The sequence below is a fragment of the Carassius auratus genome, chromosome 38, assembly GCF_003368295.1.
Source record: "Carassius auratus strain Wakin chromosome 38, ASM336829v1, whole genome shotgun sequence".
Classification (NCBI taxonomy): Eukaryota; Metazoa; Chordata; class Actinopteri; order Cypriniformes; family Cyprinidae; genus Carassius; species Carassius auratus.
Genome location: NC_039280.1, coordinates 6,801,193 through 6,815,558, shown reverse-complemented (window position 1 = coordinate 6,815,558; position 14,366 = coordinate 6,801,193). Strand labels below are relative to the sequence as shown.

The 14,366-nt window shown below is 37.3% G+C and overlaps 1 protein-coding gene across 3 annotated transcripts; it reads left to right on the top strand.

The window, feature by feature from the left end:
- The first annotated feature begins 926 nt into the window (after positions 1-926).
- On the top strand, positions 927-13,436 carry LOC113056829 (metal transporter CNNM2). Of its 3 annotated transcripts, XM_026223724.1 has the most exons (9): positions 927-1,078; positions 1,292-2,652; positions 6,971-7,114; positions 7,743-7,880; positions 7,992-8,161; positions 8,371-8,464; positions 8,840-8,902; positions 9,944-10,122; positions 11,194-13,436. In XM_026223724.1, exons 1-9 carry the CDS (start codon positions 945-947, stop codon positions 11,389-11,391), a joined length of 2,481 nt encoding a protein of 826 aa, XP_026079509.1. In that variant the 5' UTR covers positions 927-944; the 3' UTR covers positions 11,392-13,436. The 3 variants fall into 3 exon arrangements, with proteins under 3 accessions (XP_026079509.1, XP_026079510.1, XP_026079511.1); XM_026223725.1 differs by lacking the exon at positions 8,840-8,902; XM_026223726.1 differs by lacking the exon at positions 8,840-8,902 and having other exon boundaries at positions 996-2,652.
- Positions 13,437-14,366: the final 930 nt, after the last annotated feature.

Below are 14,366 nucleotides of genomic sequence, written 5' to 3'. Positions count from 1 at the left end.
TTATATGAGCTAACCAAAATACAAACAATTTTCCCAATTAGAATTAGAAAAAGAGAGGAAAAAATGCACACCAAACTCTCTCTCTCTCTCTCTCCCTCTGTGTGTGTGTGTATGAGTGAAAAGGCTTTACCTTTTTACAGTTTTAGGGGTCAGTTTAGTCTTTTCTGACTAAGCCGAAGACTTTTTTATTTTGTGAATGAATTATGATTATTAAAATACTCATACTATTAAATATAAAATAGCCCAAATTTAGAATGTCTCGTTATGTATATTATATAGATAGTTCTAAATGTAATGTTTTATTAAAATCGTTTTGTCTTGTACAATTTACAGTCTCTCAAAATGGTGACAAAATAAGGACAAATTAAAATAATACATTTAATAATACAATACAATAATACAAGTCATAATCTATATTAATAAACGAATTTTCCTCTTTTGTGATTTTCTGAAACATCACAAATTATTTGGTTTGCCATTAAATTTAGTGGCTCTATGAAAGAACAGACTTTTTGCACGTCTTGAGAAAATTGACGTCACGAACGCATGAATGAAGGCACGAGTTTGTTTATCTGGCAGAGACGCACACGCGCTTACAAGCAAATAGAAAGCGACTCTTTTTAATCTGTGCGTAGTAATTTTATTATGCATTTCTTTATGTATCTTTCACCCCACTACATTCGTCATACAGTTTTAACATACATTCTCCGTTTTTAGAACTGACCCCGAAATTTCAATACGTTAATGCAGTAGTTTCAATGGTGAAAAAAACGTTGGTCATCGGTGACCACTCCCACCTTTTAAGACCCGCACATTTTGATTGGTCTTTGGATACACCCACTACCGCGTTTAAGCCCGATAGCGCCATAGATATGTATGTATAGATATGAACTTTTCTATGGCTAGCACCGCCTCCCCTCCGACATTCCGCGAGATTTCATTGGATGCCATTGGTCGTAATTTGCATACGCGACCGGATTGGTCAAAACGACCGTCCGTCATCAGGCATCTGTACTCACAGCAGTTCACATAGAGCGTGCTGGTGTGTCATCGTGGTGCAGAGAGGCAACGATACGCGGTGAGTAATGCCGGCCTTGTTGCTTGATGTCAGGACTGCTAAAGAGAGGATGAAGGCGGACGCGGATTCCCTCTGACCGTGGCATCCTACATGCATTGACTAAACTCTGCCCATTGTCAACATGGCAGAGCAATGGACAGCAGTGCCCACTTCTAATATGGCGGCGCTGAACCGGGCTAGATCATTGACTGTTATGTTCTTAATTGTCAGCAGTTGTCTGATCAGTAGCGCTGATGGCAAAGACGCGCCGGAAGAGACTGTCATCATTGGCCTCCGGCTCGAGGACACCGACGAGGTGTCGTTTATGGACAGAGGCTTTTTGCGCGTCAGCGAGCGCTCTCGTGTCAGGTTAAGGGTCTATGGGCAAAACATCAACAACGAGACGTGGTCCAAACTCGCCTTTACGGAACACAGCATCGGCAGCGCACCCGCGGAGAGCACGAGCCCCGGAGACGCACCTGCCTCGCATCCCTGCGGCATCCGATCCTCCGATATCATCATCCTTCCCAACGTGGAGGTAAACAGAAAGACATCTGGGATTATTGAAATCGAGGTGAAGCCTCTGCGAAAAACTGAGAAGAGCAAAGTGTATTACCTGTGCATCGCCACCGCCACACCTGGCGCGCAGGACTCGTGGTCCGAGAGCACCTGGGTCTATCACGAGGGACAGGACACTAAAGTGATCGTGGTGGAGGAGAAGAAGTTCCTGCTGCCTTTCTGGCTGCAGGTGATTTTTATTGCCATGATGTTGTGTTTGTCCGGCATGTTCAGCGGGCTGAATCTGGGACTGATGGCGCTGGATCCCATGGAGCTCCGGATCGTCCAGAACTGCGGGACTGAGAAGGAGAAGAATTACGCGAAGAAGATCGAGCCAGTCCGAAGCCAAGGAAACTACCTTCTGTGCTCTTTGCTCCTGGGAAATGTCTTGGTCAATACCACTTTGACTATCTTGCTCGATGACATCGCAGGATCAGGGCTGATCGCTATAGTGGTGTCCACTATTGGGATCGTGATCTTTGGGGAAATCGTGCCACAAGCCATCTGCTCCAGGCATGGGCTCGCCGTGGGTGCAAACACTATCCTCCTGACTAAATTCTTTATGATCCTCACTTTCCCTGCATCATATCCCGTCAGTAAACTCCTGGACCACGTGCTGGGGCAGGAGATCGGCACTGTGTACAACAGGGAGAAGCTGCTGGAGATGCTCAGGGTGACAGATCCGTATAATGACCTGGTGAAAGAGGAGCTCAACATCATCCAGGGTGCTCTGGAGCTCAGGACTAAAACTGTGGAGGATGTCATGACGCCTTTGCGGGACTGCTTCATGATTGCCGCTGATGCCATCCTGGACTTCAGCACCATGTCTGAGATCATGGAGAGCGGCTACACGCGAATACCTGTGTATGAGGGCGAGAAATGTCATATTGTAGACTTGCTGTTTGTCAAGGACTTGGCCTTTGTGGATCCAGATGACTGCACGCCGTTGAAAACCATCACCAAGTTCTACAGCCACCCTCTGCATTTTGTCTTCAATGATACAAAGCTGGATGCCATGCTCGAGGAGTTTAAAAAAGGTAAGTTGTATAATACAGTGCATTGTTTTTTTTTAAAGCTGCACCTTCGATTGTTGAGGAATTCAGCTATATAATAATAAAAGTATGCTTGGACTTAAAAAAAAAACAAAGTTATATACAGTTGCCTTGTTGAAGAATTCACCTTGAATTGGATAAGAGGTGTGAGTGTAAGAGGTGAGTATAAAAGGGTAAAATTATAGATAATGTTCTTGCTTTTTGAGTAATATAATGGTTATAATAAAAGTATAACTTCATCATGTCTAAATGTTAGTTTCAACAGCATTTTCAAACTTTCAGTAACCCCTTGAAGTTAGAAAGTTACAGTCGCTAGCAAGCACTTCACTTTCTCCTGATGAGGAAACCATAGCGTTACCATTTATCACATTTCGCTTAAATAAAGCATTTCAAAATAATTTTCATGTTATTTATAAATGACAAATTTCTAACTGCTTCACTAATTCTCTGTTTAAACAAATGATCTATTTAGCATGCTATACTGTGGTATAGTTAATATTTAGCTAATGAAAGTTTTTTTTTAAATCCTTGCAGAGAACATTTTCCCCCGTGGCTTTGGGGGTCATTGGGTCAGTAAATATTTTAAGTAAAGCTCTAACATACAAAACAGACTCCATTAATATTCCATTACTATTAATAATATTATTAGATGTAATATAAGATGTTTTAATGGTACCTGTTGATGGTCTCTTCTCTCTGAGGGTTCAATGAAGACAATTCAAGAAAACTGTATTAAACTTCACCATCAGTCTCTGGCTCAGATATAACATTGATCTCTGGAGCAGAGTTCAGGAAAAGACAATATCCACTAATAACATAAGTTTTTATTTTGCAAAATTACATCCCATAAAGCTGTGTTTTGTCATTGCTGTTTATGGAATAATTTCTTCAACAGGCCTCGAGTAATCATTCTGGTGCCCTGAGCAATCAGAACATGACGTCTGAGCCAGTGATTATTTTATAACAGAAATACCAAACAACAACATGAGTGGGTTAAGTTATGGCATTTCTTTCTTTAAGAATACAGCTGTAACATATGTATTTAAATGGTTAAATGATATAGTTTAAGTTAAAGTGCGTCTTAATCAGTTTAGTAGTGAGTTGTTTCAAAGTAGAAGCCAGTTTGGGTTGAAGTATTCCGCGTTTGACGGTCATTTACAAACACGCTGTCATCCAATTGCGGACGAAGACCATAGTAGGACTGTGGCTCAACATTCCACAAATTGTGGCTGAACAGGAAATGGACTTAACCAGATTTGGCCAACAATTGAGGTATGTGTAGTATAGTGTCAAGCTTGAGTCCATCAACAAAGCCTGTCTTAGAAGCCCCCACATCTCCTGTAAAGGACTCCATATCACCATCATAAGCCGTTCTCTCCCTGTCTTTGTTGTGACTCAGCATACTTTCAAACTGTGTTTACTCAACACAAAAGTAGTGATATGCTGTTACGGCGAAAGCATGTTGTCACCTGATGTGTCAAAGGTCAAGTGACCATTAATGGGTCTACGTATATCCGTTTATTATCTATAACCTTATTCAAGGTTCCTCTTGGATTTTATGCATCTGTTTGTTTAACTTTTATTTTCAGGTTATTTATTTCTGGCTGTTGTAACATTTTGTGCATAGCTAATTATTTTTACGTTTATTTTATTATCTTTATTGCTCGATTTCAGGTTGTTCTTTATGTAAGCAGCTTTCATAGTGGCTTTTTACTCTTGGCTTTTCTAGTTTTATAAAACGACTCTTCACAGGAATGAGAGGTATTTGCATTCAAAATGTTGTGGAGTTGTAATGCTTAATCCTGTAAGCAGGGTCAGGAATTCACAGGGTCAATTGATGTTGATGTTGACAAAATAAACTCTTAAATGTCATAAATCGTGTCTTAAACAAATGAAGCCACTTGTTTCCAGTAAAAACACTTTTAAGAATTATGCATTATTGTTAGTTAAAGCTGAGCAGTAAACTGACACTGGATAAAAGAGGGAAAGGTCCGGATCTAAATTACAACTATATTTATACATTTGTATACATTATTTCACAAAAGTTATTTTATAAAGTATATTACATTATGAATAATATACACTGCTGCTCAAAAGTTAGAGGTTACTAAGATTTCTTTTTTAAGAAATTACTACTGTTATTCAGCAAGGATGTATTAAACTGATCAAAAGTTACTGTGAAGTCCGCTATTTCAAATAAATTCTGTTCAATTGAACTTTATTTTCATCAAAGAACCCCCCCCCCCCCAAAATAGATTTTTAAGTTATTAATCAATATTTAATTTAATTTAGTTTCTATTCAGTTTTTCTTTCAAAAACATTCAACTACAAATATCCTATTATATTAGCACATATATTAATGTTAATAATATAGGTTGTTATCAGTGTTGGGTAAGTTACTTTCAAAAAGTAATTAATTACTATTACCTATTAACGTTTTCTAGCTATAGATAAAGTTATACATTTTTTAACATTCTCATTTAAGTAAAGACGTTTATGAGCACTGAAGTGTTCAGTAATGTTGGGAAGCTCTAATATCTTGACATGTGACTATAATGTAAGTGAGATATAATTTGTAATTGAATATAAGCTAATGTTAATTATATTTTGTGTTAGAATTAACTGTGCATGCACTATTGTACAGTTCATGATGCTGTTAGTTATAGGCCTGCCACAGGGGAAAAGAACTGGGGGTGAATTTACTGCACTGACATTTCCATTTCCGGGGTGAAATATTTAGTCTTTTCCTTGGGAACCTAAAGTCATTTTACTTTTTTAAAAAGTGCTATATAAAAAGGCCCGTCAGCCTTGATAAGTGCCTGCAACATTTGTAAGATGTTCCAGTAAAGCATCACAGACGTGCCACCCACAGTCTCATCGACTATTTTTAGGGATGTTCCATTATGGAAAATATCGAAGGAAAAACCTCATTCCATAAATAAGGTGGGAATGTACAAAATGTGTCTTTTGTGTGTTGTCTAGAAACCATGTGTTCCGTTCACTTGATCTCAAATGTTTAATATAGGGACTTTCTAGAAAGCATTGCATCAGTCCATCTTGAGTTTTAATTTCCCTTAAAAGAATGCTTTATGCTCGACAGCCGTGTCTTGAGCATAGAAAGGAAGTGTCTCATTCTTACATGCCAGAGGTCTTATTTTTATGCCTTTGGAAGTGTGGGAGAATTGTACGCTCTGGCTATAGATCATATGTTTATTTTTTGAACACAAGTGCATCAGATCTCGACATGTGAAAAAACACTTACACTTCAAATTATCTTCTCAAAGTGGTCAAAATTAAACAGTCTCAGACTTTTTATTAATTGCTGTTAAAACCTCTGTGACACTGTTTGTTCAATTCTTGGGAACTCAAAACAATGGGGCTCTACTTCTCTAGATTGTTTGTATATAGGACCATTTATTGAATCATTTATTGTGTTTTATTTGGTTCATGTGTTGAGGTGTGACTGTCTAAATCTCTTAAGATCAGATAGATCAGGGGTGAGAAATGTGGGCGGCCTGGACAGTGAGATAGAGGGAGTTTTTTATTTACATAATAATCTTATGATTTTAAGTCATGCTGGTTTTAAATGAAAACAAACTTCTATTTCCTCATGCCGGTATGGGTGCTTACTGAATCCAGCAGGCATGAAATAGGCCTGCACGTCCCTTTGACCAAGCCGAGGGGAAAGAAAGATTGGTCAGTCATTAACTGGGGTCTCTCTGCCGCCCAGTAGTTTTTTTTAAAGAAACCGCTTCTTTTTTGCTACTGTATACTGGTATTTCTGGAAAAGTTTTATACGGACACACTACATAATGGATTGCTACACTTCCACGCCGGTGAGAGCATTGCCCAAGTGGAATGGAAACTTCATTTCAGATCTAATATTAGCTCTGGCTCCGGAAAATTCCTTTTAAATGATCACTAGCTGAGAAACAGGAAAATAATTTTCTTTAGCGTTTTGGTTGACAGTGCTGGGCAGGAATTTTTTAAGCAGCTTATCAAAGAGGTCCTGGGAAAACAGATGTGGAACCATGAGAGATTTGCTAAGAAAACGTGATGGATCATTGTCTGACTGTTTCTAAGAACCTTATGTTTGAACAGTCACAACTTTCAAATAATAACTCTCTCAGGGTTCTTAGTAAGCAAGTGTGACATATTTTTTATCATAAACCAGCAGAACTGTAATTCTGTGGGGTTGAGTGCATTCATGGTTGTTTAGGGTACAGGGGGACCACCATGTCCAAAATGATCTTGATACCTCATAAACTTCTCGTGTAACTGTATTTGGTTTTTGCCGTGGCAGGTAAATCCCATCTGGCCATTGTCCAAAGAGTGAATAACGAAGGAGAGGGAGACCCATTCTATGAGGTTCTGGGCATTGTCACGCTGGAAGACGTCATTGAGGAAATCATCAAATCTGAGATTCTAGATGAGACTGACCTTTACAGTGAGTATCATTTGCATTTACATGTCTGGCACATGCAATTATCCAAACATATGAGTTTATTCTATTCTATTCTGTTCAACCTATATGTACTTATATTTTTCCAAAATATTTAATACATACAGTGACTTGAATGCACTTCTTCTAAGATAAGCAAGTTTTACATTTAATGTAATATATATATATATATATTACACTCAATTTATTTTTTATTTATTTTATTAAGGGGGTCATAAAGATGTCAAGACCTTTAAAAATATTAGAAAATAGTTTCACCTAATATCTATTACATTATAATTTTATTAAAAATACTTTACATTGATTTATTTTTGTACATTTTATTTATTTTTTTATTATTATTTATTTTTAAGATGTATACCCTTGCATGCATTCAAGGTGTTTCAGTTGATTGTGAAACCACATAATGTATTATTTAGATGCATTAAATTGAAACTTTTCTTAAAAATAGAATTACAAAATGTAAAAAAAACATATTAATCAAAATTAATAGAAAGACTACCTAATCCGAGAACCTGGATTTTAACCTTGATTTCAAAGAAAGATTTTCTTTCTTTAATGCAATGTAAGTAAAACCATCTAACCGTGTCCTCTTGTTTTTCCCAAATGAAAGCTGACAACAAGACGAAAAAGAGGATAGCTCACAGAGAGAGGAAACAGGACTTCTCCGCTTTCAAACCCACAGATAATGAGTTGAGCGTGAAAATATCACCACAGCTTCTTCTGGCCGCGCTGCGTTTCCTGGAAACTGGTACTGATGTCCAGCATGTAACTACATGTGTCTCTGTTTTTTATTATGAATGCAATCACAAACTTTTAAAGCATTCTTAACCCCATGTTTTTTTTTTATCCTCTCTACCAGAGGTGGAGTCATTCAGTACAGCTCAAATGTCAGAGAAAATCCTCCTGCGCTTGCTGAAACATCCTAACGTCATCCAGGAGCTCAAATATGATGACAAGAACAAGAAAATGTCAGAGCACTACCTCTTTCACCGCAACAAGCCTGTGGACTACTTCATCCTCATCTTGCAGGTATGAGTTCTGATTGAAAAGTCACAAAGGATTGTGAGGTTCACACGATTGAAAGTCTCGAAGCTCTTTTCCAAAACCTAGAGAGTTGCCTACCTAGACAGCATGTGTTTGCAAAAGCTGTTGCAGAGGGTTTGGTCCTTATTGTGAACAAATTTAATTCCAACACTTTCCTAGTTTTCTCTCAAATACTTGTAACTGTTGGCTCACAGGGGAAGGTGGAGGTTGAAGCTGGAAAGGAGGGGATGAAGTTTGAAGCTGGTGCCTTCTCTTATTATGGAGTGCTGGCTTTAACCTCTTCACCAGGTCTGAACGATGGATTTTCTCACTACTTGCACACACACTCCTAAATGTCAGGATTTTTTATGAAAATAACTGTTGATTTTATGAAATGTACAATAATTGGTCATGAAAGAAAGCATCTCCTCTCTGAAGTTTTTACACTCTTTCATATGGTTGATTTCTTCATTTTTTTTTACCAAATCATGCATGATGTTATTTATTACACATGCTTCTGACTCTGTTTAATCAATCACATTATGTAAATGCACGCTATGCAAATGATTACACTTTTGATTCTTGATGGAATTCGGTGTCAATCATATTTTCTTCCCCATGATTTCCCTTTGGTCTTTCCCTTGTTTTCCCTTAATTTTTCCCACCCTTCCTCTTGCTCTCCAGTTCCTCTCTCCTTGTCTCGAACCTTTGTGGTGAGCAGGGCAGAATCGCTGGCAGGATCTCCAGGTACCGCACTCGTTTCTCCATCGCTTTTCATTCCTTTCACTGAATCCTCTCTTTCACATTAGAATTGGAAGACTGGAAAAGTGCTTCAAGAGTTTTCCCTGTTACAAAGTAACTGTCAGTGGTCTGATAATGGTCATGGGAGCCTATAAGCATTGATCCGATCAATTTATTAACTATTTTCAAAATTTATAATAATAAATTATAAAAAAATTGCTGCTGAAAATGTGTTGTCACAAGAATAAATTATAATAATATTTCACAATATTACTGTTTATTTTATTTTTTTATCTGATACATGCAGCCTTGGTGACTTCTTTCAAAAACAATAATCTTACCGACCTAAACGTTTTTAATGCTACTGTACATACCATTTGTTTTTTGGTTAAAAAATGCTCATATGAAGCAAATTGGTTGTGTATATTTTTCTAAATTCAAAAAAAATCCACAAGGTTAGATATCTGACCCTGGGATTATATACATTCCAGTCTAATGACTGTTGGACTGCTTCCCCACAGACACCCTTTGAACGGTTTCTTTAAGAAGTGGAGAACCTAATCTTATTTTGATTAAAAACTCTTCACCTTGTGTTAGCGTGCGAGTTATTAAGCAGATGTTTTTATCTTAATTATGTCACTTTCTGGCAAGGTTTGCAAATGTGTAAAAAGGGAATGGATTATATCCATTGTTTTATCAGCAAAACAAAAGTTAGTGCCAAAAGAATGTTAGAAGTTGTTTGTTAAAGGTTGTTTTTCCTTATTAATGTTCATTAGTTGGCTACGTAAGCAAATCCTGACTGGATTTCTAGTCATATTAAATGGCTGCTACATCCCAATTTGGATTGTAAATAAATTAAGCTTAACTTTTGTGACTAAACACACAAAAGAATTCCGCAGCAAGGTTCATGAGAAGAGACAGGGCATCCAAAATGAATGGAAAAATGTATGGAACATCAGACAAGAATCTTTGGTTTCGTTTGTTTACATCACAGCAACACCAGCAGTTGACCACTGACCTGCATGTGACCCTTTATTTGCTATACAGAAAATAAGTCACCTCCACGAGCGTTCGGACTCAACCACTCGGACTCCCTGAACAGGAGTGACCGGATGGAGGCGGTCACCCCCACACTGGGCAGCAGCAACAACCAGCTCAACTCCTTCCTGCAGGTCTACATGCCAGACTTCTCAGTGAGAGCCGCCTCTGACCTGCTCTACATCAAGGTATGACCGCTGCTGAGGATTTATATTGCACTTCTGAACTCATGGAATTGCTGACAGTCGTGTTAAAAATGAAAATCATATTATATTTTCACATTAATCGGAAGCTCTGTTTTAATTAAGGGCAACATGCAGTTTGCATGTTATCGTTTAGTGTAGAGGATTTGAAACCTTTTGATGCCCAAATATGATGATCCTACTTCCTGAAATTTAAAGACAGCTATTTTTTTCTGAATTAATCTCACATACAGCGGGATAACATTAAACATAATATTTTACAGTGTATTATACATTTGCAAAATAAATAACTGTCCTTCTGTATTGTCTTTGCATTAGAACAGAGAGTTTGGGTTTGTAAGGTGATGAAAAGCTAATAACCAATTAAATCTTAAAAATAAATAAATTCCTTTAAAATAAAAACTATCAAAATAAAACAATTAAAAAAAGGAAATATTGTATTAGTAGACTTGCAGATCTTGTGACAATTAACTGACATCAGAGAACCTGTGAACATGTCGTTTTGAAATATATATTATATGTACTTCAAGTAAATATTACACATGAGAAGGGTTTGGTTTGGGAAAACCTGTACCAGAGTTAAGAAAATTATTAAAATATTTTCTGGAAATTATTTACTTGGTATTAACAAATGAAATATTTCTGAACAAATGTCATAAGTACCTAGGAACAGATTTATCTTTTATTTCTTACTGTTAAAAATCTGATTTGTCAATAGAATAAAAAATATATATATAAAAAGATTATTATCTCTATTTCTTTCTTAACATGTTAACTTACACAACCCATTAAAAAAATACAAAAAAGTCTAAAGAAACAACTTGCAGTCATGAATTAGTGGCTATATAGTTCAGCGCTTTTGAAATACACTTGGCTTTAAAAAATCTAAATCTGAAAACATCAATGTGAATTTCCATGAGTCTTCTATTCAAAGCATCTTTAAATGATATAAAAATACAACCGCATGTGATTAATCACAGATATTAGCAGTACCACATTACAAAAAGCCCAAAATACATAACTATGTCTCGTAAATTCTCCTTCTCTCTCTGTCAGGTGACCCGCCAGCAATATCAGAACGCCCTGATGGCGTCTCGCATGGACAAGACGCCTCAGTCCACAGACAGCGAGTTCACCAAGATCGAGCTGACCTTCACAGAGCATCAGGATGGACCGCTGGACGAGTCAGCAACTCTTTTGACCACCAACTCATACAAACCCAACTACACCGGTCACAACGACGGGGCAATTTAATCGCCCTCAGCGAAGAGAGATGGCAAAAGAGCGCAAACGGCTCCCGTTAGCCTCTCCCTTGCCACGTACTGAACGAGAGGCCTTCCTGTGGGCAGCTTCACTTCCTCTCATCACGGTCGATTTCAAAGGGGAACATTCACAAAACTACAATGTGAAGGGCCGCATATCTCACTATGCATGCACTAATGACCTTAACACCTTTTGTGTGCAGCGAATCAGTTAGGGACCACCACATCATTCTCACTCGCTCATTCGATCGAGGACAGACACTCTTGAAATACACACTTTCACTTAGAAGGAGCCAGGTGACGACACGCACCACACCCCGACCAGACACGATACCAGAAGGACAAAGAAATGCCGGTGCCTTTAGACAGCGTGCGGTTACTGTCAACAAAGGAGGCCTTCGAGGGCCCGGGCCACGTGGAGCTCTCCAAAATCTTCCATTCGACCCAGGAAGACTGAGCAGATGAGATCTCAGCATTCGGGAGGCTTGTAAACATGGAGATCAATATCCCCAAGCCCTTTGAGAAAAGCCAGAATACATCTCAGCCCACGACCAAAGACATTTGGCATAATTTGTTACAAAAAAAAAAAACAGCAGCCTCAGACATTACACGCATAAGCAGGCGAAAGAAAGGGCGTATCTGGACTGTGCCAAATAACACCGACAATGATTTTAGCGATTTCTTCTGCCCAGGTTAATCCACGTCACGCGCAGGTGTTTGCAGTACAAAGAAATCAAATGTGTTTACATATGAGGGCCTTTTTCATTCATATATATATATACAGAGAGAGAGATTTTTTTTACGTCAGCCCTGATTGTGCTGAGGTACAGCGTCACCTATTTTAAGGTGAATTGAGTATACGTCTCATGATTGGTTCCATTTTTACGTACGTCGGACCACTCTTAACTAACGATACGTTTTTGATTTTCAGTGCTTTTACTGTAACCACCTAACTCTTCATTTTTAAAAGAAACGTTTTGTATGTCACAACTACCTTTCTTAAGATAGTTGCTAGCTGCGTTTAGGACCTCAAAGACACTATTTCAGGAACTTACACTCTAGCTTATATCTCATCTTCAGATTCTGCTATTGCTCTTTTATCTTATTTGTATTATTATTATTATTTTTTAGAAAATCTATTCATGTAAAACTCAATGTCACGGGATTGTAAAAGAGGTACTTGATGATTCACTGAATTTAAAACAGGCGAAAAAGGAAAATACTTAGGCATTAATGTATTTATTTGGTTTAGGATTATATTAACGCTCTTGATATAAAGGGGAATGAATCTCTGGCTGATGGTTTTCACCGCTGACCGTTTTTTTATTTTATTTTATTTTTTATCAGAACCTCCTCAGACGCTTCTGTCAGATGCGTAAAGCCGCCGGATATCAGGATATTCACGTCTCGAGTGTTTATGTAGCAACCTCTCAGTGCAATAGTGTAACAGCTATGCAGGGACAATCGTGACCAACTAATGTGCTCGCAGATAGGACAATATATCCAAAAGTGAACTAGTAAGAATTTAATTTAATGAGACTGAGAGGTAGATTAAGTCTGTTAGACTAACACAACTACTGTTAAGGTGCTTGAGATGGGAAATAGTGATTGTTGAACACTAACAAATGCTTCGGTCAGCATTCCTGTTCTTCTGTTACATCGACCGCTTATTCCATTTTTTCCACACAGTGTTAAAGAGGAACACCTGTTTATTTCACTTAAAGTATTTGGTGATGTCCTACGGATCAGATCAGTGTTTTTCACGTTGGATCGCCTGCCTTAGATAAGAGGAAACGTCTTCAGAAATGTGGTGCTCTAACATGCGGTTTGAGTCGGTCATACACTGCTGCTATTTTCAGTCTTGAATGTGTAAAGAGATACTGTACAGTCATAAATCAGAGAGTACTATTATATGCTTACATACTATAAAACAGACAATGCTATATCAGATTTAAATATTCATATATATATATATAATGCAGATGGAAATTGCTTTAATAAAACTGTTTGACAACTTTGTTTGCCTGCATATTTATTTATTTATTGAATATTTCTAATAAGACTGATCAGATGGTGACAGATGAAACACTGGTTTTAACCAGAAAATTGATTCAAAAATAATATTGTATTTTTTTACTCTTAAATATATTGCCTATGATTTTTTAAAAGAGAAAAGTAATAGATTTGAATTGGCCTAAACCGTTTTTAATGAATTATCAACTCTTTATGTTGGGAAATTTAGGGGTCAATTTGACCCATTTAAAATTTTTGTATTATTGGAAATCGTGGTTAACCCAATTATTTTTTTTATTTTTATGTGACTTTCTTTTCTTTTTTTTCACGTAATGTAATGAAAATGCCTGCAAAGCGTTGACACTTTAATGTTGAGGAATGCATGTACAGAATTTGAGGTCCTTTAGGTTACATACAGGTGCATCTTAATAAATTAGAATGTCGTGGAAAAGTTAATTTCAGTAATTCAACTCAAATTGTGAAACTTGCGTATTAAATAAATGCAATGCACACAGACAGGAGTAGTTTAAGTCTTTGGTTCTTTTATTTGTGATGATTTTGGCTCACATTTAACAAAATATGCACCTGTGTATGGATTTGGCAGATGCTTTTATCAGAAGAATTTAATCAGTTCATGCATGTTCAGTTTTCTGGCAATCAAACCCATGATCTTGAAATATATTTCTGCTTGATATTGACAGCTGTTTGGGGGATTATTTCATTCCAAGATCTTTTTTTTTTACGTTTCGGTAAACTACTGAAAGGCTTGAGAGGTAGCCTAATTTCTACCTGCCTAATGTTTATAGCTACACTATAATGTGTCTGTGTGTGTGTATACATTACAAGTTACAAATATTATATATTTAAATCAGTTTTAAAGTTTTAATTACATTTTTATTCCTGAAATCAATCATTTTGCTGAGATCAGTATAATCTTTTTTTTTTTTTTTGGAT

What these genes read in the sequence shown, in the direction of transcription:
- LOC113056829 (XM_026223724.1), top strand. Translation starts at nt 945, where the DNA reads ATGCCATTGGTCGTAATTTGCATACGCGACCGGATTGGTCAAAACGAC. An exon ending in GCTCGAGGAGTTTAAAAAAG is followed by an intron (nt 2,653 to 6,970) that starts GTAAGTTGTATA and finishes TTGCCGTGGCAG; the next exon opens with GTAAATCCCATCTGGCCATT. An exon ending in CTGACCTGCTCTACATCAAG is followed by an intron (nt 10,123 to 11,193) that starts GTATGACCGCTG and finishes TCTCTCTGTCAG; the next exon opens with GTGACCCGCCAGCAATATCA.